The sequence below is a fragment of the Malurus melanocephalus genome, unplaced genomic scaffold (genome assembly GCF_030028575.1).
Source record: "Malurus melanocephalus ecotype Western Australia unplaced genomic scaffold, MMel_1.1 scaffold_39, whole genome shotgun sequence".
Lineage (NCBI taxonomy): Eukaryota > Metazoa > Chordata > Aves > Passeriformes > Maluridae > Malurus > Malurus melanocephalus.
In genome coordinates, this window is record NW_026623271.1 from 1,464,472 (window position 1) to 1,492,468 (window position 27,997).

Below are 27,997 nucleotides of genomic sequence, written 5' to 3' on the forward strand. Positions count from 1 at the left end.
TATAAAAAAGAAACACATGGCATGCAAAAGGGACACAGTAATTAAGCAACAGGCCCAGATTTCATTATTTCTTGTGTTGCAATGTTGCTAAGACAATGAAGCTTTCTGTGTATTTTTCACTSTCATTACTGGCAGWAAACTACAACTATGACAAGAATTCAGCCCYTGACCGTACATCATCTTTTGCCYACATGCCCCACCTCATCTTTTAAATTGCTGTATGATGATAATGTGGGCTATGAAGTCCAGAAAAGTCTTTTAAACTGAATTTAGTGGTTCCCCACTTGTTAGTAAACCCTGTAACGACAACTGTCTCATGGCGTATTTGTGCAGAGCTCAGGAAAATATTTCTTTGTCTTTAGGACTGCTAAAAAGCAGTACAASACGTAACATATTGACTAAAATTTACTGACGGAGACCTATTCTGGTGCTTTGCACTATCACTTAAAAAATACAACAACAAACAACTGGTTTTCCAAAACATCTGCCAAACTGCTTCTACTCCAGCTGACCGAGGACACTGCCACACGCAGCCCCACTGTAGGCCTAAGTGCAGTGAAGGGCAGGCTGCCCCGGGGTACCTCGTCTCCTCACGCGCAACACGGCACCGCCCTGGGCCCCCCGCGGGGGGGGGCCTGGCCCTCAGGGATTCCTCAAACAGGAGTGGCGGCGCCGCTGGACCCACTTCCCGCCTCTACGTCGGAACCGCGACTTTGCCTCTCTCGGTCTCGGGCCCGACCTCGATCCCGGCCGCAGCCGCCTCGMGTCTCTCCCGGYCGCCACAGAGAGAGCCGGCTCGGCTSAGCGGCGTCCCCGTCACTATGGCGACCCGCGCCCCGCCTCCCGCCCGCCTCAGCCATCCCCGCTGCTGATTGGTTTGGACGTCCCTCCCCACAACCCAATAGCAGCAGACTTTCGGCAATGCCCCGCCCTCCCCTCTCCCCGATAGGCCCGCAGACACGGCTGTAGTTCCTTCCGCGTGCTGCAGAACTACGACTCCCAGGAGCCTCCGCGGCGGAGCCACCGCCTGTTTACCGGCCGGGCCGGTGCCGCTCCCCGCGTGCAGCTGCGCCACGTGACCGGCCGGGGGTCACGGGCGCCCGCCAGGAGCGGCCTCGTGCGGTCCGGTCCGGTCCCGGGCGCTCCTGACGCGGCTCCCGGGCGCTTGCGTCCCGCCGGCGGCTATGAGGGCGCTGGCCCCGCGCTGGGCAGCCCTAGCTGTGCGGGCGGCGGGCGGGCGGTGGGCGCCGCCCGTCCCCCGCCGCGGTCGCAGCGGCCCCGGTTCTTCCCCGCCACGGGAGTGGGCACTGTCGGTGAGCCCGCGGGGGCGGCTGCGGGTGCGGCTGCCGTGCCAGGTGAACGTCCGCCCGCTGGACCCGCAGCGCTGCCCGGGCGCGGACAGGGTGCTGGTGGCCCTGAGCGGCGGCAGCCCCGCGCGCCGCGGGCGGGAGCGGGACCCGGTGCGGGTGGAGCACGACGAGGAGCTGGGGCAGGTGGCGATCGTGGCGGATGGCGTGGACAGCAAGGCCACCGTGGACGTCCGGACACCGGTGAAGTTCGGTGGGTGCGGGGAAGACTCACGGATCGGGAGGATCTCAYCGGGGACTGGGCTGGTCCCCCGCTGGAAGCCAGTGTTGGGAAACACGGCATCGTGCCCTGGCTAGTTCAAAACATTCMATTTTTTTCCTTGACTTCTTGGGTGTTTAAACACGTGATTARCTCCCTTTGCCAGCAGTGGTTTGTGCTAAAGCTGCTGCTTGAGTGGTCCTTAGAACGCGTGCCGTCATTTGTGCTCCGGCCGCTGCTGCTCCGGGAAAGGCGGCTCTGAGGGGGCATCCTCGGCACGGGCAGAGCCCGCCTCGCTCCAGGGCCTGTCCCCGTAGGGCTTGGACCCACCAGCCCCATTGTTATCATGAGTGGCTGTCCACAGGATCAAAAACAGCCCGGAARGTAACAGTGCAAATGAAATACCAAGAAGGGCTCTCTTGTCCAGTACAAACGTTGCGTTATCAGTTTGGACACAAGGCTAAAATCTGTGCAGGGTTTCTTGTGTGGAACCGTTTGGGAGAGCAGCTGTAGTCGCTGAAACCAATAAACAYCTCTGCTGAACTGAAATTCAGTTCTTAGGACAGTGGCCCTAAGTTTAGGGAGTACAGACTCAGAGAATCGTGTTCAGYCATTAACGTGTTTTTGTTTTTCTCCTATGGATTTGGCCWATTTCCTATACGGTGCAGAATGTTTCACCATGCTGAAAAAAACGTTTTGCTCTACAATGCACCTGATCTCTTGTTTTGCTTGAGGTTATTCAAAGTTGCTTTATTTCATTTGATGCCCTACTGCAGTTGTGATATGAGAAATGATAATCCCATCCTACTTACTCCTCATACATGTAATGTATGACTTCCATAGAAAATGGTATTACATGCAGCAAAGATACTCTGCACCTTTTACCTTASCTTACTTTTTTTCCTACCCTATATCTTAGGGAAAATTCTGCAACATTCTTTCTCCCCCAKTGTTTTCATTTAGAAGGACCTGAACTACATGTAATTCAAAATACAGAAGTCTTATGGGTTTGACATACCATCGTTCTCACATTTTCCAGTCTTACTCAYCCTTATAATTTACTCTTTTTTTTTAGAAACACTGCTTGTGACTGAAGGGGTGTTTCTTAAATATGTGTATCAAAACTTAGAGTTTGTTTCCTAGTAACTAATGTATGCGCAAATACTCTGTAACTAAARTCAGGAGCATCTCATTCTTCCTGCCCTCAGTATGCTTTACTCTGTCAGAATGGCTGTACTCATTTCTACCATAAATCCAGCAGCCCACTGCCCTGTCTCTGGTCATAAACAGATGATCTGGGTAAGAAGAGAACAAATGTAAATGATATTTCATCTGAACATTCTCTTAGCTGTCAACTTTTTTCATTACAGGATTTTCAGTGATACAGCTCAGCTCCTCAATGGATCTCTCTTCTGAGTGTCCATTTACACATGGAAGCAGTTTCAGGGTGAAAGCTTCCTGGTAAACTCCTGGCAGAGTCCCATAATTTAATTTCCTCCTATTTATTAYTTGAATATGTGACTTTCCAAGGTCTTCCTGCAATTTGTCAGTGATTTTTTTAACTAGTCTGAATAATTTGGCRTCACTGATGAAGTTTTTCAGCCTTGCTATTTATGCTGATTTCCAAATTCTTGTACTGTTGAAGGTGACACATAGCTTATAGCTGAAAGACAGTGTGGAGCTAAAGATATTGTTAAAGACTTTTGAAAATCCAAGTTCATTCTCCRAAACAGATCAACTGTAACCTCTAGATTCATTGACTCTGTCACTGWATTGTAGCATGACTGTCTTCTCCAGGAATCTTGTAGTCTTGACTCTCACCTSAGAATTTTCGGTTACAATCTTACAGCTCTTCTTTTTATTATTTTTTTCCTCCCCTGCTTGGCAAGCACAAAGATTACATTGGTTTGTCAGTGGCACATTCAGAGTCCCTTCCATGATTACTGAGAATCAAACAAACCCAGTGTCACAYTTATTACCCTTCAATTCTCTGATCCCAGGTGTGTCTGGATACTGTAGYTGTTTAATATTTCAGTTTCTYCAGGATCTCTGAGTCACTCCAGACWTGTTTATTCTCAAGGGGTGGAATTCATTGTGTTAAGATCTGGAGAATCTTGGCCTTCATAAAGGGTTTCAAGCTGGGGAACCTTCCTAAAAGCCTCTATAATGARTCATGATTGATGGAAAACAATTATTTAGCTTTTGTCTTGTCTTTGAGATTCTTACTGTGTTGTGAATGTCAGCCAACACTGCAGACAATCTTAGGGGCTTTCTTTTTGAAACAGGTTTTCTTTGTAGATTTCTAAGSTGTTCCGCTTGGGTTTGTGGTAAGCTCATGCAATTCAGATTCCCTGGACAATCTGTGGATTATAATGCCCTTCCACAAGTTGCTTTTATCACTCCATAGTTAGCATCATGTTAGTATTTTCTGTTCATGCTGCAATCCAGGCATATCTAGAGATATATTTACAAAAATGTAAGGTGGGTTTTTTTGGTTTTTACTCAGTGAAGCAGAATTTTTGCTTGCCAATGAGGTTCTACTTTTAAGTGTCCTTTCAGCTCTAGTTTGTTTTTTTTTGATCTTCAGAGTATTAGTTTGTGCTTGAGTTACTCTGTTTATTTAGAAAAGAATTATCCATTAAATACCATTGCATAAGCAAAAGATCTTATCCCTTGTAAAAACACATCTCGAACTAGAAAGAAACCGTTGTTGCTCTGCAAACACGTTGGTTTTTCTCTGGCTTCCCTTGGATGCATGAGGAGGATGTTAACTCTRTTCTGCTTGGACCTATTTTGTCTGAGCTCTGTCAGTCAGTTGTAAGAAGTTGAGAGGTTAATTTGAATGTTTTCATAGTGCTTGTCTTCATTTTGGAAGTTAAGGCGTTTCATAACAGCTTTCACCATTTAGGTTGGAGCTGATCCCAGAAGATGCAAGTTATCTAARACTCCTTAGAGCCTGAAGAGCATGTGTGGAAGATGCTGAGCTTAAGTATGCATTTTAAATCAAAGACCGCTTGTCAGCAGCTTAGTAGGGCAAGTACCAAAAGATCCTCTATTTGTCTTAGTGTCTAGTTTTGAGCTTTGTATAGTATTTCAATATGGTACATAGTCTGGTAACCTTCATTGGTGGCAGGTGTCAAATAAGCTTGTCTAGCCAAGCTTATTTATTTTTGCATGTGTTAAGAAACYTTAAACCAGCTCTTTGATTTCTGGTTACTGTACATTGACTGCATGAGTACTCAGAAGTAAACTGAACTAAGGTCTTCTATAACCATAATTTGAGGTAGTTCTAGTAGTCTAGGGCTACTGAGTCATCTGAAAATAAATAATTATCCAGTCTGTTTCAGGTATTATAGTTTAAAGCAGTTTAATAACTGGTTGTTCAAATACTATGGGGTATCCCTGCCTACATTCTGATACCGAAGTGTTTCTTTTTTACTATGTACCTTTATTCCTGATGCAAGTGTTTTACACCACAAAGATCTTCATGCATTCTTTGTGGTTTGTGTGGCTRAAGTTGGCTTCAGCCCTCATCTTTGCTAGGGAGGAATCAAACTGGCTATTTTTGGAGTTTTGGCACTGAAAGAGATTGTATCTTGTTCCTCCTTGTTAAAATTTCTTTGGYAATATTATCCAGCTTTCAGTCTGCTTTTTTATGGAGATGTTTATCCTTGGTTCAGGAAGTCAGAGGGGGAGAGGCAGGGGCTCAAATCCTTGTCCACTACTTTTTGTTACATCAAGGCTGGAAAAGCGCTGTGACTCTCCAGAGAATCAAGGCACATGGTGTATTTCTGGAAGTCCCTCGTGTTTCCTGACATGTTTATGAATTTCCTGACTTCKGGGTCCTCTCATTCTGCTGCCTTTTTATGTTCTTTCCTGGGTTTGGATGGCTCATACACAGACTTGCTGAACTCTCAGAGTCCATAGTTGATAGTGACTATTCATGCAGTTCAAAGTGTGTGGCCAGTCTTAGCAAGCAGGTTCTTAAGTAACAAAGAAGTTGCTCCTTTCCCTTTTTGCTTTTGTGTAACATGGTCAAATACTATGTTAAAGATACCTGACTTTTCTCATTCTGTTGCTAATAAAACTCTTTYTATTCTAGATTTGGATATCAAAACATCAGGGACTGGCTGCGTGAAGATTCAGAAAATAGAATGTGATAACTGCAAAATAGAAACAGAGAAGGGGACTAGTGTCTTGCAGTCAATAAAGGTACAAGAACCCTCCCCCACTGTTTGAAAAGGAATTGTGTGGTGGGATATAGTGTCAAAACTTAAATACCAGTTCTGGAGATGAGAAGTACTCTGGTAYTTCTCATTGCAACACTCATAGTATTATATGTTACAGCACCTCACCTTTCATTATTGCATACAATTATGGCTCAAAGTCAAWAGCAGTAAATAATGTGGAGTCAGAAGTCCATGTATCTGTGATAGCCAAAGCCAGCAGATACAGGGCCAGCAGTGAGCCTGATCCCTGTCTTCTCTGCCCCTCAAAGTAAAAAATATAGATTGGGATTTCCTGTCTAGTACMTTAATAGTTATGCCTGCTCAATCATGACTTTGCAGCATGCTGCTGCTTTTTTGTTTGTTTTGGGGTTTTTTTTATAATTGATATATCAGAGCTATTGACAAACCCTGTAAGTTAATTTTCAATCAGGAGTTACACATTACATGTCCAAAATACCTGACTGAAATGTATCTGATAAATACTGTCTGTATCATAGATGTGACCTTGTTTTTTCAGTCTTAAGACTTCAAGTTTGCTGACATAAGCTGCTGTAAAATTAATCATAGTTTATCTGATTTAGGTGCTATTTTGAATCAAATTCACTTGATTGTTTGAGATTGAATTTATACCACCACCTCCAGGTGCAAAGGAAGAGCTTTTCAAATTTTTTGAGATACGGGAATTTTTTCAATGTTTTTCTCTATTGTGATAAGAGACCATTTTGTAACAGACATAGGGAAAACTGAGCTTAGGGAGGGATTTAATATAGTATYCAGCTAGGTTTACTCTACATTTAGGGAACTATAGACAATTTGAACCTTCCAGATTCTGTGTAATTCACCATATTACTCTTACAAAGCTACCTAAAATCTAACAAAAGWTAATAGTATTATGTGTTGCCTGTCTAAAGTTTTGTTTAAAAATTACTGTTATGTAATAATGAGAACAACAGTATATGAGAAGCTGCATAATATGAGAAAACAACGTGGTTTTGGTGAGCAATAATGACAACATTCAAGCCATCCAATCAAGAATTTTTAAGTRGTGTCAAGGAAAAGATGATTTTGAAGAAAGACCACTAACATATTTTCTGGGAATCTTTGTCTCAAATACAACCCAAGATGTGAAAAATCTTGAATTTTAAAAATTAAGAGCTGGGTTTTAATCTAACCTTGTTTTTAAGTACTGTACCTTCAGGAATTATATTCTGTGTTATCAGAGAGGCAGAGTTATTAGTGAGAAGCAGAAGTCTTAGCCTTTAGGGTTTTTCCAAAGCTACTAAAAATCTTACAGACCAGATGCTGCTAGTGAAGCGTGAGAGCTGATTCCCCTTTAGGGAATGTGCTTTACTGAGCAAACTGAAGTGATAGTGCCCTCCCCTGGATGGATTAAAACTTTTAATGTGGCTTGGCTGTCATTAACAAACCTCATTAACTAACAGAGAAGGAGACCCTTTCTTTACAGGAGATAAAGGTCGTTGATCAGTGAATGACTTTAAGTGGAAAAAATCTGATCATGTGGGGGTTATTTAAAAGTACCAGCCAACAGTTTCACAACTGCTAATTTTTATAAYGTGCAAGAAGTTGTTTGTATAACTTGCAATGCAAAAAATGGTGTTTGACTTTTTTTTTTTTATACATTCTATGGTGTCATTACAGAAGACCTAGAGATCTGACATCTACTTTCCTTAATCATGAATGCTAGTAATTAAACATAAAGGATGAGTCTGTATGAGGCTTATTAAGGGATTTTTGTCTGGCAGATTTGATGTGGTAGACATTACCCAGCCAGTGAGATTTGTTGAGGGTTGGTTTATTGAGTTGTTTGTTTGTTTGTTTGTTTTTTTGGGTGGTGATTGTTTTTTAATTGGCTGAAGTCCAGTTCACCCTATTGCCTGCAAGTCTCTAGGTCAACTGATAGCAGCAGTAATTCTAAAATACGGTTATGGCATCTAGGTCTTCTTCAGAGTATGAAGTATTCACAAATTAATTACTGAGAAACCAGTGCTTCTTCTTTTTAATTTTTTTCTCCTGCTTCTTATTACAGTCCATCAGCTTAGTAGTGGCAGTAGGACCAGGGAAATGCTCTAATTATGTTTCCATGTTCCTCAATTACTTYTGACTCCTTGACTGTGCTGTTGATAATGAGAATTTCCAGGCATCWTGCTCACATTGGCAGAAGGCTTGCCCTGCTTCCTCAGCACACACCACGTCTGAGCTTGATTTGTCCTGCACCAGTGCCCTTCTCCTCAACAAATTTTTCTGGTTTTCCTTTGGCATCTGTTAAGGCCTTGACAGATTTTTGCTTCCTCCTTACTCAAACCTTTCCCCCTTACTCAGAGAAGCCCTATGACAAATCAGCGCTTTTTCCTTTCAGCTGGTGAAATATTCCCTCTTGGTGAAAAAGCTACTTGACCATTATAACTGGTTTCTTCTCTCAGCAAATACTTCTGTCTGTTAGGTGTCTCTAGAGATATCTACTTCTGAAAGCCTGCTTGGTTTTTTTTTTTTTAAGAGGATATTCTAATAATTTTGGATGGGGGGAATTAGCGTATGTGTTGTGGTTTTATTTTGCTGAACAATCAGTGGCCATGCTGGTGAGCCCTTGCTATACACTAGTTCTTTTAACCKTGCATGTTTCCATAATCTCCTCAAGTTATATATTTGGATGATAGGCTGTTTAACCATTATTCTGACAATGTGCCTTGTGTAACTGCCTCAAAGAAACTGGGATGCTAGATTGAAACATTTAATTTATCATGTTACTGTGTGAGGGGAGAACAATCTGTTGTATTTGTTTAGAAGCATAAATGAACAGTTATTTCCAGCCCTGAAAATGTCTGAAGCACTATTGTAATCTCAATTTAGGGGTGTTGCATTTTACTTGAGAACACCTCTTAAAAGAAGGGAAGCAAGACTTGAACACAAAGATAAAGAAACCCTGCTCTAGAATTCTTCCTTTCTTATGAAACCATGAAACTTGTGGTTCTTGGTGTTTCATCAGGAATCTATTGGAGAAGTGTGTGTCCATGTTTTCCATGCTTGATTTAATTGTTTTCTAAGTCCTTAACCTTCTTGTCATCCTATTAGATCTAGTTAGTGCAATTTATGCCTCATCCAGAAAAGTGTTTGATAATCTAAGTTTCTTGAATATTTCTGATATTTTTGATTGTCAAATTTCATGGATGGTGTCCTAAATTAAATGCAATCCATGAGAATGTGTTTGTGTGTTAGCTTATTCAGCATTAAGTATAAAAATTGCTGAATGCTTTAAGAAAGGTTTATGCTAGCAAACTTAAGCAAAAGAAGAGACCTGTAGACTTCTTGAAGTCAGATTCTTTGAAGTTGCAGCTTATGAGTACAATTAGACCGTTTAACTATGACTTTTTAAGATTATTTTTTTTTTTCCGTTCTTACAAATGGTTACATTTTATTCTCAGGACCTGATTTTTTTCTTTTCTTTTTGAGATTGGTTTATGTGTATTTCTGTATTTTCTTTTCTCTTGGTTGCAACCGCTGAAAGGTTTTAAATAGGGGCTAAAGAGCAGTTTTTACTTGAAATCTGTCTAATTTGTTAAAAATTTGAGATCTGTTTTATGCAAAACAAATTTAGTTAGAATCTTTGTGCAGTGAAACATTGTAGAATCTGGTTCTGCTTGCAGGACTAAGGTTTGTGGTGGCTAATGTGGTACAAATTGTAAAACAAGACAACATTACTAGAAAACAAGTTATCCTAATTGTATGATTTTTTAAAAAACTTTTTTCAGAGCCATAAAATTGATATACGGACAAATGGTGGCAAAGTAATTGGTCTTGGAACACTTTATGGAAATACAGATATTTGTGCAACTGAGAAGGGGGTAAGTAGGAAGTAAAACTTTCTCCTCAATGGCTTAACCCACTTGTTCATTGTAAAATGACTAAATATGAAGAATGTGCTAAAGAATATTTAAATAACCCTCACTGGTTGATTGTAATTTCACTGTTTCTTAGGTTTGTCTGTTAGATTATATTGTCCTGTGCTTGATTTTGATTAATAAAAAGGCTCTGCAGAAARAAGGAATAAACGTGTGATCATTCAAGGAATAAACGTGTGATCATTCCATCAGGACAGGGGTTGTTCTAATGGTGCAAACCCTCACTTGTGATTATACAGACCCCTCACAAACCTCTTAAACTTTCTCCTTGGCTGGTATGGAGGCATTTGGATTCTGCAGGTGGCCCAGGAGTTTAATTTAGTGTCTCATGAATAGTGGCCTGGTATTTGCATGTGCTGTACACTTCCAGCATTATATGGTTGTAAGAGTGGAAGAGTAGAAGGTTTTGCRGATTCTTTGCATCTGAGGAAATACAATCACATGTAATCTTGCTGTGAGATGCAGTAGGAAGAATCACCAACAGGGAGACGGTTTTAAAGAAGTAGCTTGCCTTTTTTCAGTAGATGGCAGTATGAGACAAACCACAAACTACTGTGCTCTGGTTTTGTTTCTTGACAGAAACAGGCAATCCTTCTGTATTTAAAATAACGTAGAGCCAAACTCGCTGCAGTTCTCACAACCGGCTTGTTTTTAGGCTCAGCTTGAATATTTAGGTATCGTAATGTTCATGTATTAGAATTCATTAGACCTGAGGCATTGCTGTATGAACATGTGGAGCTAAGCCAGGTCTGGAAGAAAGTTGGATGTGTGCTGTGTCAGAATCCATAGTTACCGTTTAAACCAGCAGCACTGGGAAAAATCAGAAAGTGGGGATAACTCTCCCTTGCCAAGGATAGATTTGAAACCAAGCTATTAAGTTCCAGGCATCCAAAATCACCTCTGTGAAGTGTCATTTGGCACTGTTGTACACCTTGTAGGTTGGGTTCCCAGATCATATGTTCACTTACATAGAGCCAGCTGTGATCTGTTCTTAATGTCCTGCTGTAAACTAAGCAACTTGCCATTGGATTTTCCAAAAACTGTCAGCATTAATTTATCTGTGTTTCTTTGTAGTGGGTGTTAAACTGCCTTTTATGTAGTAAATGAAATAGTTGTGTCTGTATGGGAAAAATTATTTTGCTTTAAAAAATAAAAATTATTTGCTTTAAAAATTAAATCTTCAGAAACATCATCTTTCTGAAACAATTAAACAAACTTCTTACAGATTAAGTTGAAATGGTTCTTTGTGACCATAAATATTTGTATATAGTATGCAGTATTGCAAGAAGTCAMTCTCAGAGTTGTAAAGCTGTAGCAGCTTGAGTGAAGTGACTCAGTTTAGTACAAATTCACAGCTACAGAACAGTATTTTGGCTTATGTTACTGAACTTCCCACTAACAAACTTTGCAGTGTAGTTAAGAAGGACAGATTTCTTTTTCAGTTGACCACTTCTGTTAATAGTCAGTCAGCCTTATGTCTCCTGTGTGTGTTTGTATGAGGTGTTTCTTCCATCAGTTGCAGTCATCTTTATGTAATTGTGGCTCTGTCAGCATTTCCAGCCCCCTCCTGGAGGTGGGGAGGGAGAGGATGTGGTAAAAAGCACTAAGCCCTTGAGAAATTAATATTTTTTAAGGGGGGAAATGGGAGAAGACACTAGTAAAATATTTGAGCAATGATAGCACAAAAAGGAAGGCCAAGAGCAGAAATACGTGGGGAAGGAGCTGTATATGTCTTATTTAAACATAGCAAGATTTTCATTTTTATCTTCGAAATGTGTTCAGGGGCAAAAACATTCTTAGTCTGATTTATGCAGATGARACCAATGGAACTTGAGCATGTGGTCAGTTTCAGTAACTGTAACCCCCAGGCTCCAGGCCCAAGGGAAGGAATTTTTCCAGAAGATCTGGTGGTTCAATGGACAAAAGTAATGAAATTGGTTTTACTGGGGAGCTATTAGCTAATCTGTGCCATGATGACKTTTCTATAACGCTTAGTAGAGCCAGACATCTATGTTCTGCCAAAAATCCACAAGAGTTAAAGAATTTGGGATTGAAAACATATTTATTCTCACTGAAAAGCAATCCTATTTTTCCATGCTTTCCCCATCTAAAATACTTTTTTAATCTTATACTTGAACTGTCTGAATTCCCCCTTCTCCATGTCCCTACCCTGATTTGGGTTGTTCTGAAACAAGTGTTCTTTGTATTGATAGTTTTTTATGTTATTGTTTATAGTAACTTCTTTTCGTCTGGGGCTGAGAACTCTTTTTATTAATGTGCAATTTTAAGAAAGGTAGTTGAGGCTGGTGAATGAGTTGGTATGTGAGATTGTTTACAATAAAGCACTTAATTTTTAAATAAAATAATATATCTCAGTAGAGTTAAAACTTGCTTTCTATAGTAACAGATGTAGCTTTTTGAACTTTCCTTTGCCTGGTTAGGAATGCCACAAGGCAGCAAATTTGTACCCAGACTATGCAGATGTTTTTGTTTTACTCTTCCCTTTAAAGTGTGCCTCATTCTATTTTCATTGTGCTATCACTGATGGCCCTGCTCAAATGGGAAATGTTTTTTGCAAGTCATTTAACTCTTTAGAGTACGTTAGATATCACAGAGCCTAAAATGACAGTGGCTTTTCTTTTACTTGTTGCTGTGGCCATGTGTCACAGCAGGTTTGCACTTCGCCATCCAGGGTGAGGGAGTAGGGGAATACTTTGTGGGAAGCATTCCTAGGACAGATGCAATGTAAATTTATGTTTAAGGTCWCAGGTAGGGTTTTGTTGCAAGCAGTAGAAAATGGAAATCTGAATTGCTGACCCTTTCAGTAGCGATAAATGGTGCTTTAGTATTACAAGGTTTTGTTTATATCTGTAGCATAGCTCTAAGCAGCAACACCTGCAGTGATTGTAGATACTGACTGTCACATATTTGTAATTCTAGCATGGATTATGCGTAGCATTTTGATTTTCTCAAAGTTTAATGTATCTTGTTAAATTCTTAGAGACTTAATCTGTATTGTAGCATCACAGGAAATGTCTTAAGCCAAAAGTCCATTCTGTAATTTTATGATTTAGTAGTTCAGTATGAATGGATGGGTAAGGCCACAGTATAACTGGGCTGTTGTATAGTCCATACTAAATCAGCCTCTTCAGCTCAATTTTTGGGATACAATGCAGCACTGAGTTTGTGCAACACTAGTGGCTCCTTGTCAGAATACCTCTTGCTTCATCCATAGCTTATTCTTTTACATAATATTAGATTGAGAGGGTCGACAGACATTTTTTTTGTATCAAAGTTTTTTGCACAACTTGGCAATACTAAAATGACAAGAATTTAAAGATAATTGGAGTAAGGCACAATTTGATCTAGAAAACCATTTGCTGTAATGAATAAGGATTTTGTGCAATTCACTGAAAGTCTGCATAAGCAAAATAAAAACAAATTGAGTGGGGGTAAGTATGAATTATTGCATTTTCCATCATAAATCAAATTTAACTGAGGAAGAATAGAATTCAATTCCACATGGTTGTTGCACAAGCATGTGAATTGTTCTGTTTTGTTCAAATAGATTACAGTTATACAACATGGTTCGTCACTTTTACATAGATAAACTAATCTGTCACCTTTTATTTCCCAAWTTCATAGTGCAACTTTTCATATTCTGTCCTTTCTCTCTGTTTCTATTGAAAAGAAGTAGAAATGGAGCTCTTATCCCTGATTTTTCAAGGCTTTGCATGTCTTGAGGCTCAAGTCCAAGAATAGAAGCCTGAGTAACAAAGGTAATATGAAAATTACACTGAGAAAAAGARCAGCTGGGTGGGGCTTTTTTGCAAACCTTGACTGAAGATACCCCTACAAAGTTAGCTAGTTAAAAATCTTCATAAATAGCTGTGTGTAACAGACAGTGGATGTTTCAGTTTGTGGTGGCAGAAGACTGATCACCAATGCTCTTCATGTCAYCATGCTGTATGAAGATTCAGTCTTCATTATTAAAACAAATCCTTTTTTTTTTACTTTTCAAAATGAAATATTTCAATTTTGAAAATTAAATCATGTTTTTCTTTCGTCCATTTGTTACTTCTTGGGTTCTTCACCTGAATGATAGATGCAATAACTCACAGGAATGTTGTGAAGAATCATTAGTTCTTAGGTCAGAGCTCTTGGATGAAAAGGTTTTTTGTTTTGTCTTGTATAGTTTTTAACAAAGAACCAATTCCATTTACCCTGCACCAACAACTGCTTTCCATTTGTTTTGTGTGTTAATAGTGGTATTTCTCTTTGCCTTTTCAAGCTGTGATGACAAATTTTCCATTATATTTATTTCTTCTAGAGTGTAAATATAGAGAAGCTGCAGGGGWCAGCCATCAATATATCTACTGAAGATGGGCTGCTGAAAACGAAGTATCTGTATGCAGAATCAGCATCTCTCTCTTCAGAATCYGGTGATATTATGCTGGGCARTGTTCATGGTAAGAAGGAAAATCTSTCACAAATTTAGCTGCTTTGAAGCTGTTCGATAAWATTCACAGTAACAAATGGACTAATGCAGTAGACTATCACTGAATCAGCTGTGCACAGTACATGAACAAAACAGTTCTATCTCTGTTAGAGATGGAATTGATTTTTTACCACCTAGCAGACTATATTTCTGAAAACAATTTCATAAGCACACTTAGGAATAACAAAAAGTGTGTATTATAGGAAAGAAATGTCACACATACTAAAAACATTAAAATATTCTAAAATTCAGCAATTAAAATGATACTAAAAGTTATAAAGAGGCTTCTCCTCTCCCCATCATTTATTTTTTAACTGGAGGAACAACTTTTAAATCATCTACTARGAACTGTCATGGGAGGCAGTTGTAATTAGAGGTTTTTATTAGTAATAACCTGTGTGTTTGCTGGCAGCTTTTATTARGAGTGGTGACAGTTTCTGTTCTTAGAACTTCTTAGCAGTCTCTAATCTATCCACCCTTTGGTGTCCTTCCCCTAAAACTAATAAACTACAGAGTCTTTAATTTAAGCAGCTGTTGGGGTGCAAATGTGRTGTGGTTTTCTAATTAAACAAAACTCACATGGAATTCTGACTGTGCTGTAATGCATTTGTAGTGATTTAACATTGAATAAAATAAACTGGAGGATGCGGAAGGAGTGAAAATTACTCAGCTCAGAGTTCCAGAGAATTTGCTGCAATTTCTTAGCAATTTTATTTGCTAATGTTTTCTTGAGAAATGACTTATTTATTCCTTAAAGGAGCAACTCCTCTGTCCATTTATATTAAATGTGAGAATGATTTCTAAACCTGTTAGGTARAGTTAATTTTAGCATGGACAGGCAGAAATAAGCTGCTTTTTCTCTTATTGTATTTTTCTAACATGTGGACTTGTATTGTGTCTGGTGCTTCTGGTATGCTGTTTTGTTTTGGGTTTTTTCTAACTTTATACAATATAATGATACCGTGGAGTGATCAATTTGTGAGCAGATTCATGCCTCTGTGCACATCCAAAAGTTTATTTTTATTTTTTTGGTACAAAAATGAAATCATAACTGCTGAAGTTAGTGACTTACTTCCTTTGGTAATGCCTGTTGTCATTAAGCTGAAGAACATTGTGAAAACAAATAGAATTGTATCCAGATTATGCAGACATTTCGTATGTTACTTCAGGATTATTTTTATGGCCTCTCTACTAAATGGGTTTGGAACACCTAATGTTATTTTAGCTGTGTGTTTTAAAAACAATTGCACATTACCAATTGCTTGGTAATTCTAGTCTATTTTTTTGGGAAAAATAACATTTTCTGTAAAATATGTTCCCCAATCATCTTTTAATAGTAAGAGCAAAGGCTTTTAAAGTAAACGTACAGACACATATTAGTGGAAAAGATAACTCCTACTATCAATTTCTGCTAGGAAGAATGATTACTTTCACTTCTGGTATTTTCTCATGAGGTAGCTCAGTTTTAATAGTTTTGTTTGTAAAGATCTGGACAGATTGTTCATAGGCAGCTGAAGTCACCATGTCCCCATAGCTGACAATACAATTGGCATCAAATCAGCACATTGTGCACAAAACTAAGGTAGGTTTCATTCSTTTTGCCCTGGGAAAATTGAATTTAGAGCAGCACAGACTTTACAAATCTGTCTTAGACACATTTTGTGTTTGAAACTCAGACTGTACAATCACAATAGTGGTGTGAAACTTTCACAACTGCTCGTTTGCATGCTTCATATTCCTATGGCAAATGAGTAATGCATTGTTTTGAAGGAGTTGGTTTTGGGTAAATTTCATCGACTTCCGTAAAAGGCATTAGAGATGTCAGGTGCTATTGAGCTTTGGCGTTKATACTTGAAAAAGAAATCTGATCCTGAGAAATTTCTTCTTTGTCTAAGAGACAATAACATTACTGTGAAATTTCTCTACCAAGGGGCATGTGGGAAGAACAGGAAACCCTTCTTTGCAGCTGTTCCGAAGTCTTGGGTTGAGTTGTATTAACTATTAATTTATTGTATGAATTTAGTTTTGTGTTTGGACTAGTATCAAAGTCCTTCCCAACTAATGTTTAAAGTGGGCTCAGTTGGAGCAATCTTACTCATGGCCTTGTCTGATTGACCTTTGAATATTTTCAAGGTCAGAAATTCCTGACCTTTCTGGACATCTTGGTTCATTCCTGAATTGTTCTTCTGGTGGGGGAAAACCCCCTTTTTAATAATAATTTCCATTACAACTTGTATCCATTATTGCTACTTCTTCCTTCTTTTTGCTTCATCACCATGATAAGAATGTCTTTTTTCTCTATACCCTTCTCTGGCCGTAGTTAAGTACACCAGTGTCTTTCTTGACTTGAAAGCACAAAATTGGATACAATATTTGAAGTGCAGTCTCAGAGGAAGGCTTTACWTGCTGCCTGTACTCCCAGTCATACAGCTCAGTATGCAGTTGACTTTCTTTACTGACTCCCACTGGAGATGGTGTCTGTCAAGATGCCTAGGTCCTTACCTGTATTTTCTCTTGAACTTTTATTTTGTCATAGTCTAGTAACTATTTAATTATCTGTGAGAATCACACTGGAAAACATGGTTATTGAGGTTACTTTATATATTTGCACACTAATATGTATATAGGAAAGGGTGAACATACAACTGCCTTGTCAATGATATGAGTAAGATAAAGTAGAATATCTGCCATCTTCCAAAGGTAGTACAGTCCAATGCTTGAGCTTGACATTCTGTAATCCCTCCAGAAAATATACCTCTTGATATACCTAAGTGTGTTCCATGAATTTCAGCTATGTTTTTGGATTTCACTATATGGAATTGTATTGCATGGAATTGTAGCTTTTAAAGTTTTTAAATTTGCATCAGTCTAAAATATAGACATGTCTAAAAGAAATGAAAATAAAATAAATTTTTAAAGTGGTAAAAAGCTGCATAATGATTTATTTTCCTTTTTTGTGCATCGGAATAACCCTGCCCTGTTGACAGCCTCCAAAATAAATTGAAGGAATAGAAATAAGACAGCWTGAAGTGTTGCCTTTATTGACATCAAAAAGCCGTCTGTAGCCCCTGATCCTATACTGATCCTGACTTGAAATACTGTGATTGGAAATTGTACATTTTTCATGGAGAAGCAAAGCTTGTAGCTGATGGAAAAGATAACTCTTTTTCAGAATCAACAGAAGTCCAAAACACCAAGGCACTGTYACCAATATTTTGTTATAATGACTATATTTTGGAGATAACATCCAAAATTCAATAATGTATTACATTAGAATGCTGAACTCGGTTGTAATAAGCAAACTAGTCATTACCTTGAGTCAGGTCTTTCTCTCTTTGTCCTTGCTGTGTCCAAGAAATACTTGCCTAAGTTAAAAGTCCTAAGGGAAATGTTGGCCTTCAGAGAAGAGTTACATGACCAAAAGTGAAATTCTGTGCACTGTGTGTAGACAGTGCAGGTCACAACACAGCAGGACATTCCTGTTTGCTTTAAAAGCAGCTTTAGTCCTAGCTWGATGTTTGAAGTGAGCTTCTCACACTAATATATTGTATTGACATTGAGCRACATTAGTTGTTCTGCTGTTTAAGTATATGGCAAAAAGGAATTTGATTTCTACACGTTTAATATTTTTCAAGGATCTACTTATCAAAACAGAAAACGACCCCCAGAAAAACACAGAACAAACCCATGGGTTATATACAGACTGCATATAATCTACTTTCAGCTCCATGGGAGCTGCCAGCTGACAAAACCCCATGTCTTTCTGTACAAAACTAAGTGCCCCACGACAAAATGGGGAAAAGGGTGGGATAATTATATCATCCCTTTTAAAAACAGTGGAGTGAAGTCAAACATCATTCAAGTTTATTGAAATATGCTTTTGTTTCTGCTCTGATTTTCAGAACCCCTAAGTATTTTGTACAGTATGTGCTTGAAAAGATGAATGTAAGATTATTGATGATAGGCTGCTTTTCTAGYTTTGAGCCATGAACCACTAAGAAAAATACAGGTCATATACAGTGGAATGCACTCTGCCCTAATGGTTGTTTACTACTATGTAATTACACAAGCTAGGACAGAGTTTGATTTAGTTGCAATTTTTCAAACCTCTTCAGAAAGATCTGAAAATTGTGACTACTGTGTCTTATTAAACTRGACTCAGTTACTGTGATCAACCTTACTCTTCATTCTGTTATTCTCTCAGGAGGATGAGAGAATGGCGGGAATGAAATGTTTAGTTTTTAATTTAAAGCATTTTCTGTGAGACATTTATACATGGAACTGTAGAAGTTTCTAGAATTTTGTTAGACTGTTAGGAATAGAGATGGCTGAAGACCATTCTACATTTYGGGCCTTACCCACTTTTGTTTGATGCTCTCCTGTTTGCCCAACATACTCAGATAGCAGTCAGTGGAAATGTTGACAAGGGGTTGTCATGCACATAAGAATAAATTTGGAGGGAGGAGTAATGTTCAGTGGGTCCAGGAAGTAGCCTTTGAAGATAATAAGCAATATTCTCTCCAGCAGAAATGGGGTATAGGTGTATAAAWGAGGAAAATAGAAAGTGTTTATGCTATTTATCCAATTGAACTGCTGAAATCATTCATAGTGCTGTTGCAGGCATCAAAACAATGTTAAAAATTCCCCAAATAAAATAAGACAATATTTTGCATTAACATTTYATATGCCACTCTACATCTTTTTCTCCCTCACATCCAGGTGTTGTCCTTGACTTTACTCAGTATTTTTCTTGTCTGGAATCACTTCATTGTTRCCCATCTATGTTGAGGCTTTTGTTTGTAAAGCAACAATATTTAGAATAAATAAATAATGGGTTAAAAGGATATGTTTAACATTTTTCCCCCTTTTTATTATAGGTAATACCAGCCTTCAGACCAAAAGAGGGAGTATCACAGTAGGTATGTTCTGCCCTTCCCTCTCTCTCTTGCTCTTCCCTTCTCCTTTCTAAAAGCTACAATATTCACAGGGAAGTARAAAGGAGGTGATTTCACACAGATGTTTTTGCCTCCTTTTCAGGAGTAGCACTGATAACTCTGGCTGAACAAGATCCTTTCCAAAYTCAACCTTTTGTGGTTGGGCAAGGCACCCCATCTCACCTGATACCCAATACTCACTGTATTGCACAAGTTAGGCTGAGTCTAGGACTCATCTTTTAGATAAAGATGTGATGAAAGGACACAYGAAAACACTGAGTGTACATCAAATGCAGTTGTGCCTGTAACATTGTTCTCTATCTTGCATTTATTGCTATGAATTATTGGCTGTGTTAAATTTTTATATCAGGAAGATAATCATGATGATGTATTGAATAATTGGGGGGTGATGGAAAGGCTTGTGATAATTTCAGGGTTTTCAAACTATTATGCTGATAGTTTTTTTCRTCAGAAATGAAGGCAAACTTTATATAACAGGATAGCTGAGAGTTATTATGATATATCAGTGCTTTTTATAGCACACAAACACAATAGTGAGAAATTCAAATTCTAATTATTTCCATGGCAGAAAGTTGAAGTAACAGAATCACAGACAAGGCTCAGTGGTCTTCTGAATGCAGAAAGATTTCCTCAGGCAGAAATTGTGAAGACTTTTGCTAATGGTATTAACTGTAGTCACCCACTAAAGATCTTGCAGGGACAATCTCTAAGGATTGTTCAGGGACCGTTAACAACTCTTCTTATGTTTCTAAGAGCTCTATATTGGCATTCCTGGAAAATGAATGCAAGACACATTCTTATAAGTTAGTCATTAAACCACAGAATTAAATTCAACTTGCTAGGCTGTTTTTCCTTCTCTTAAATAAACTCATAGGCTATGAAGAGTGGTTGAATAAAGGTTTCTTAATATAGAAGGTAGCTTTTTCCATCAACAGATGATGATTATTTTCTTTAACTAACGAGGTTCAGCTTAAACATTAAGACACATCTTACAGTTGAAGAAACTTTATTTTTCAGATTTCAAATCTGAAAGCACTAGTTAGGTTTCATCTTTTCCTAAAGAGCGTTAAACGTCCTTGGTATTTGTATGGATTTTTCTAAAGGTAGAAGATTTTAAGATGTTCAATGCTAAAAATATGAGAACACTTCCTACTTGACTAATTTCCTCAAGGCCTTATCCCTTATTTCAGTTGGAAGGGACCTTCAGTGATCATCCAGTCCAACTTYCTGGTCAAGAGTTAAAGTGTCTTGTTTGAGGGCTCTTAAACACTGAGGCTTGGGGCATGGTCACCTCTCGGGGCAGCCTGTTCCAGTGTTTGACCACTCTCTCTGTACAAAAATGCTTCCTAAAGAAAATCCATTCCCATGCATCCTTTCACTGGACACCAGGGAGGAAAACTCAGCACCTCCTTGTGCCCTTCCTCTCCTCAGGAAGCTGCAGAGAGCAATGAGGTCACCCCTCAGCTTCCTTTTCTCCAAACTAGACAAGCCAGGTGRTTTCATTGTTTGGGCTTTTTTTGGAGCAGAATAGTTTTCAAAAAGAGACTATGGCCTTTACAACCAATGGATATATGTTAAAATTGGGATAGAAAATAGATCATTAAGAGATAAAAGGATAGTGTGGATAACTTGGTTAGGAAAGGGATTGTTTTCATGAGAGATTTCCTTGCTTTATGTGTTGCATCATTTGTTTTGACAGGTCCCCAGGGTGAGTATGGTCAGGACTGCTAAGGATTTTTCAGTAGTATGTGCAATTCAGTGAATTCTAAATAATAAATAATAGTGAAGTCTGTTTAGTGAATACATTTCCGTTTCTTATGAAACTTACGGCAGTTTTAGAACAATGAACTAAAACAAGAATATTTGCCAGTTTTGTATCAGTAAGCAATACCAAATAGTTAGTTAAGCAGGAATTGAATCTTCATCACACTTCAGATATGTTGGAATTTCATGCTTTCTCTAATCTGTAATCACACAATAATAATTATTTCATGTTTTCTTATTGGGATGGATTTTGTCACTGCTTTTACCATGAACAAGGCCAGTCTTTAGGTGCTATTAGGAAAAGTACATTTTCACTTAGATTTAAGGACAGATCATTTGTCCTTTCTTTAATACTTGACTGATAAAATGAAGTAATAAGTGATACTAAATGTTACCTTTGTAGGCCTTTCACTTATCTTYAATTGTGCAGTCTTTCTCAGGTTCTGTGAATTAGGTCTTATTCTTCAAGCTCTATTTGTTTTCCATAAAACTTAACAAAGACTTTGCCAAGGACATCTTGCTTCACTGTGCCCTTTTTCTTTCATCTTTTTTCTCMAGTACCAGTAAATTCTTAAATAGCTGAAGCTGCTCGAGAGTGACCATCTGTTCCCTTTCCAGTAAAAGGCTTTAYCCTTGTTTTTCCCCTTGAAAAACCTGGAGAAAACTTTTCCCCTGTCAATCCTTAGCAAACTCTGAATTCAAACAATATATTTTTCCTTGTTTCTACCTTGGGTTATTCACATTCATATCAGCTAAACTGGGTATATATATAAAAATAAATTGCCTTAGGTTTGTTCTGTCATAGCCATAAAATATGTATTGTTTACATTATTATTTATGTATTTTGCCCTATCAGCCTGTGCTACTTACTATAGGGTAATTTTTCACTGTTTATTTATTTATTTATTTAGATTTGGACAATTTTTCTTACATCAGCTCATCTTTTGGTTTCTTTTTAAAAAAATCCATTTTCCTTTTTGTCCCCCTTTATTTGTTAAGGGTTAGAAGCAGAAACTTAAAACAGCATCTTTATGCACTTTGCAGAAGTRATTAACACTTCCATCTTTCTTGGTGTTAATTGTATCTGTGCACTTGCATTTAATATCCTGTCTGTGACATTCATTACATAAATCATTCAGTTGTTTCCATAAAATATATTTCATGTTACTTCCATAGGTCAAAGCTTAGCAGTTGTTTATGTACAGTGCTTTGATGTCAGATTTAGTGTTTGTTTAGTGCTGCCAAGGTTCTTGGAGGTTTTGGAACTGCTGTAGTTTCTTCTGCCATAGGAAACTTTGTATTAGGGAGGTACTCTGGGAGTCAAAATCTGGCAAGTCCTCCTCCCAAAACACTGTTCCTCAATGGAAAAATGTTCTGCTTCCCTTGAGGTTGTTTCTGTCTTTCCTGGTAAATCTGTGCCTTGRTGAGCCTGTGCCTACTGCCCTGCTCCTGCATCCTTTATTCATGTTGATGCCTTCTCAAACAGACTCCAGTCACTCACAAAATGAGGATTCTTTTTATTTTAGTATCTATGAATTGAAGCTCTAGGTCAGAACATTTTGTTCAGTCTTGCAGATTTACAAAAAGGCATCTTTCCTCTGGGAAGAATCTCGCAGGAGCTACTTTTGCATTTGAAAAGTGGGAAGATAAATTCACTGAATAAATGTCCCTGTAAAGCACCATCATGTGTGGACTGTTTGCAGTTGTTCTCTGTGGGGAGAACTGCTGCCCTGTCACAGGAGACTCTTCTTTCTTCCTAGAACAGATAAAGGAACTTATTAACTTATTTCAACTTATTCTGTTTAAAGCAGAAGAGTCAAAGGCTGGATGTTTCCTGTATSTTTTGCCAACAAAATCTCTGTCAAGTTTATGTGGAGAGTCAGTAATTGGCAGTTACTAAATTTGGTGGGGAATATCTKCAAAAACAGCTTTTGCATGAAAACCTCAAGCTATCACCGCTTAAAATGTTCATAAAAAAGATTGATGCATGTCAAATTTTCCAGTTCTAATGACTTTAACTTTTCAACTATTATGAACAACCTTTTAAAAAGTCATCAATTAAAATGTTCCATTCTCACACAAGCAAAATTATTTTCCAATTTATTATTCATGAAAAGGTAATTTTTTTCAGATTTGTAACAGACCTTCGTTAACATGAAGCTTTGAGATGGCAGAAACATTCACATCCAGTTCTAGTTAATATTTTCTTGTTAGCCAGAGCTGGTCTCAGTTTCTCAGCTGCTTTTTTAAAAATACTTTCCCCTGCAAAGAAATCAGCTTTAGCTGTGGGATAATGATCTGTTTCCGTGTTTTTGCTGTTGTAAGCAATGCACTGATCTTTGGCATCTGCTTGAAATCTGGCATCAGAAAAGCTGATGAGTTTACTTAGAGCTAAAACTGTATGGCTAGCATAAAACATAAACAAAACATTAATATAAGACATCCTTGTTATAATTAATCAAGTTCATTTTCTCATTAATATTTTTACTTCTTAAAATGGGAAGTTTCATTCAGGTTTGGCTTTATTTTAGCTACTTCTGAACGTTTGACTGTTGGGTTTTTTCTACGCACATCCAGAAACCARTTTCTATCAGTATCTCAGGATTTCTTGCCAATATTTTAATTTCTAGYATTGTCTCTAAAAATACCTTTCAGCAACTGCCTTTTGTTCATGTACAAATGTAATTTTTTTATGCTCCTCTAGAGTTCCTTCAAATTTCTTTGCAATTTTTATTAGGTATAGGTCTGTTCAGTAGCTTGAAGRTAAACTCTTTGGGACTTTACTGTAATATTGTGGAAGTATATGTATTTAAAAGTGGAATACGTTGCAAATAATTAAAGACTACTCAAGTGTATAATTAAAGCTTCGTAAAGACTTTCTATTTGTAAAAGTGMTTCTTCACAAAGTTTTGTGATCATAAATTTCAGCTAATAAGGTGTAAAGGAATATGTAGGACTCCCTATTCCAGGGCACAGAACAAATGCTGTTTTCCTGCATRTATTAAACATTTGCTGAAAATTCAGATGTCATGAATCAGACTTTAAAAAGCCTGTATTCAGTTAGTCTGTGTGACAAGATGTGGTGTATAAAGTTCGACATATAAAGAAAGATTCTTGCAAATGTTTATTTTAAAAGTGAATTTTAAAAGTGCTTTTCTTTTCTTTTGTTTTAGATTCATCAGATGGGAGTCTAAAAGCTTCTACATATCATGGGACGATAGATGTTTATGTCAGTCAATTAAGAAAAGTGGATCTGAAATCCCAGAAAGGTTAGCAGACTAAATCAAATATTTTTTGTGGCAGATTTTAATGTAGAAGAAAAGGGGATAAGGGTTTGTTTTGRGTGTTTTTAAAATCTGTCAGTAAAACAATAGTTTGTGATTGTTGGTTAACTATGGTTTTTTTTTTGCCTCATTATTGGAAGATGTCTATAAATACTTTAAATACAATAATCTCTGTAAGGGACAAAGATACTTAAGGTGGATTAAATTTTTTTTTCCTGGCAATGTACCCAGCAGAATTCTGCAGAGTTGTTTAGGATTACGTGTTTGTTTGCCTTGAGCACAGTCTTCTCCATGATGCTGTGTGTGCAGTGATARCTGACACACATACATTTATTTTTCCTGCCTCCTGACTGAAATGTCCCACTGTGAACATTTGAAGGCAGAAAAACAAAGATGGGAGAGCCTCATCCTACCATTTTTCCTTCATTTTCTCTCCTGCTTGCTCACTAAAATTTAATTTCTTTCTTAAAAGCTCACACCTAAAATTGAATTCATAGTTTTGCCATTCAGAAGATATGATTCTGTAAATTACAATGCCCTGAGTACATCTCATTAGCCCTAGTTTTGAAAAAAACCCCGAYCAATTGCAAACAAACAAAAAATTCAAAACGAATAAAAACACTACAGTATTTTTATACTTTAATGTCATGTCAGGCACTTCAGGTGGTTTAAATGAACATGGTATTTAGTACACTTCTGTCTCCTGTGAGACAGTGYCTGTGGCCTGTTAAAACCTAACAGTTGCTCAGAATGGGACTGATGGTGTCAGTGGATTGAAATAATTTGTACATCCTTCTGTACAATCTATTTTGGTTTCATTAGTCCAAAGGAATTTGTATTATTTCTTGGTTACCTTTTGTATCACTTATTGCTAAGTAAATGTCTCTTAGAGTTAGTAGCAAAGAGGAATGTAGTTCATAAAAGCTAATTAAAGTTATTTTCAAAACATTTTCTGACATCTCTTCTGGCAGCGCAGTGTAGTAAAGGCAAAGTTGAAGTTCTGTTTACCCTGTAAATTCAGAATAAGTGCCGACAGCTGCAGTGTAAAAAATGTCCCGTTTGTGATAAATGAGCTGCATGTGTGTCGGGTTTTCTGAGTCATCACTGAGCAGCTCTCCAAAGAGGACCCAAAGATGAAGACCTTTTCACTTTCTTGTTCTAAGGCTTTTGTGTATCCAGCAAAATGCAGGCCTAAATTATACTGGAAGTTACTTGTTCATCAGAACTGTCACAGGCAAGTGATTCTGCTGAGTCTAAATTGCTTAGCTAGGGCTGCTTTCTGGTGCTGCTCAGCTGTTATTCTTACCGTGTTTTGCTTGAGCCTTTGGCATGCCAAGAAATTGTTATATGTTTTTATAAAGTGAATGTTGAAATGGAGCAAAAACTAAGGAGCACATATAAAGGAAGTGCATTCTGAATTTTTCAGGTTTTTGATCTAATGTGTAGGCCAGAGCTTCCAAACTTTGTGACTGAGTTATTCCAGAGGTGACTAATGTGGGCAGGTTAGGGGCCCCGTGTCTGCCTTTGGTCTAATGTAGAGCAGCACATATTTAGGGGAAGCAGAAGTTGGAATTTCTGGYTTTAATCTCAAAGTAGAATTATTCAGGCCACCAAAGCTGCAATTTTGCTTCTAGTTTACATTTGAGTGATGCATAGTCTAAACTGCTTGGTCAGTTTTGAGACTGCATCTGTTGGAAGACATGAGCAGCTGGCCCTGAGCAGTAAAGCAAAGGCAATTCCCAGGATTCACAGTCAGTGAGTGTCATCTCATCCTTCCAGAAGAGCAATTCTTTCATCATGTGCCACACAGTGACTGGATTATTTGTCAAGCCCTGTCCCGGCTCATGAATGTCAATGTGCAACTAGAAGATTAAACTAAAGTCTGAATATCAAAYTGAAGTCAGAATATCTGTGAGATCTATTGCATTTGCTTCCCTTGATCATTCTGTACCAGAAGACATTGCTAGAAGCACGTGTCCAAGTTTAGTTTCATGTCTGCAAAGGAAATGCTGTGATACCRTTTTCTGTATGGGACATGGAATCTCTGTTTATGATAAAAGAATATAGCTTCATTTATCCTTTCAGTGACCAAAAAAATAGGTTACTGGGTCTGAAGACTTTTAAAAACCCAACCAAGTACAAACAAATGAACAGATTGATTCAAGTCAGTGCAATAATGGCCTGTTTCATGCTTTGATCTCAGGTTAAACTGACTAGCTTTCACTTAAATTTATACCAGGTTCAATTACAGTCAAGGTACCTGAGTCCCTCAAAGCCTATTTAGAGCTGTCTGGAAGAAAAGTGGATGTGAGCTCAGAGATCCAGTTAAAAGAAACACAGAGTGACTCCAAAGATGACCACGTGACTCTAAGTGGTAAGACTTACTAATCTTGGCTTCCAATAAATGTCTGTCTGGACGAAGCAAAGGCATCTACGTTTCTTTATTAGTTTATTGCCCTTGGCGGCTGCTTGTTTAATCTGCTTCATGTTCAGATGTTTGCTTGTGCTGTTGTACTCCCCATGTTACTGGATGAGTTTAAAATTTTATTTGGTAAATAAAAAAAAAGTAAATGACTTTTGTCAGAAGAGGTTGATTACTTTCACAAGTCTTAGAGCCAAGTTCCTCCTCAGCATTAGTCCAGTGAATTTGTGGGAGATAATCCAGAGCTGAATTTTCTTTGTTGGTTTAGAAAGTCACGCAGGCTTTCCTAAGCWATCTATTATATTAAAAATATAATAAAAAAAAATTCTGTCTGTTTCTGAGTCAAAGGGAGAAGTAAAAAGGGTATATGGCATATTTATAAATGTACAGTAGTGCAGGATAGGCTGAGAAATGATGGGTGGGAGATGATTAGGAGAAGAGCAGAAGCTGGAGCTGGAGGAATGGAGAGTACATGGGAAGTACTGCAATTACTGGAAGCATTCTTGTGATACATATAAAATGGAGCTGAGAATCCAGGTCTTGCTGTTTCCTGCTTTAGGAAAGTCATACAATTCACTGTCAGGCTGTGTATTTCTCTCCCCCACTCCAGATGTGTCTATCTCAAAGTTAAGGCTGTTGTTTTTATGTTACACAGTTTGCTCTAGAGAAAACATTAACTTAGTGTGTCTGAGACTCCAGCTTTGTGTTTGAACGTGTTATGTCAGTGTGACCCGATGTGATTGCACATTTTTGCTTTGGTTTTAAACCCAAGAAAATATGCACAAAAACTTTTACACCCCCATGTGAGATGGTAATCTCGAAGTCAGGAAACATTAGAAGTGTAATTACATAATTTTAATATGTAGCCTGCTTSTATATCTCTTCCTGCCTGGGAACAGTAATTGGCACTTAAATTTACTAGTGATTATTAAATACAATATCTTAAAAAAACCATAATTAGAAGTTTTCCAGCCAGAAACGTGTGGAAGGACCCCAGATTTTAGCAAGGCTCTATGGAATGAATCCCCTCAGCAGTAAAATGAGATTTCTCAGTGAATGGGGACCACTGGCCAGTCAGTCATCTTGCTGGTTTGGCAACATTAAAGATAAGAGTGGTGTTTCAAATATACACAGCTGAATGACTTCTCTGGTTTCCCATCCAGTCAGTGTTTATGTAGGACAGTCATCACTGRAGCAGATGCAATTTTTCAACGCACTGTTCTGTATGGAAATTATCTTGGYGCTTGAGGCCAAAAGCTACTCTGATTAGTTAACTGTCAAATACACATGYCCCAAAGGCATGGAAATCATCAAGAATTATGCAAAGGCTACAACATTAGGCCAGTGATTATCAGTTGTTTA

General features: G+C 38.2%; 2 protein-coding genes across 2 annotated transcripts in view; one reads left to right on the forward strand and one right to left on the reverse strand.

The window, feature by feature from the left end:
* Nucleotides 1-783, reverse strand: part of CCDC146 (coiled-coil domain containing 146) — a 65,156-nt gene extending 64,373 nt beyond the window's left edge. The window contains exon 1 of the mRNA XM_057364482.1: nucleotides 582-783. The gene's annotated coding sequence lies outside the window, so the exon portion shown is untranslated. The remainder of the gene's footprint in view (nucleotides 1-581) is intronic.
* Nucleotides 784-1,069: 286 nt separating this feature from the next.
* Nucleotides 1,070-27,997, forward strand: part of FAM185A (family with sequence similarity 185 member A) — a 34,257-nt gene continuing 7,329 nt past the window's right edge. The window contains exons 1-7 of the mRNA XM_057364483.1: nucleotides 1,070-1,560; nucleotides 5,669-5,778; nucleotides 9,563-9,655; nucleotides 14,043-14,181; nucleotides 19,088-19,129; nucleotides 24,103-24,198; nucleotides 26,453-26,587. Coding sequence (XP_057220466.1) covers nucleotides 1,185-1,560; nucleotides 5,669-5,778; nucleotides 9,563-9,655; nucleotides 14,043-14,181; nucleotides 19,088-19,129; nucleotides 24,103-24,198; nucleotides 26,453-26,587 — 991 coding nt within the window. The 5' untranslated portion in view covers nucleotides 1,070-1,184. The remainder of the gene's footprint in view (nucleotides 1,561-5,668; nucleotides 5,779-9,562; nucleotides 9,656-14,042; nucleotides 14,182-19,087; nucleotides 19,130-24,102; nucleotides 24,199-26,452; nucleotides 26,588-27,997) is intronic.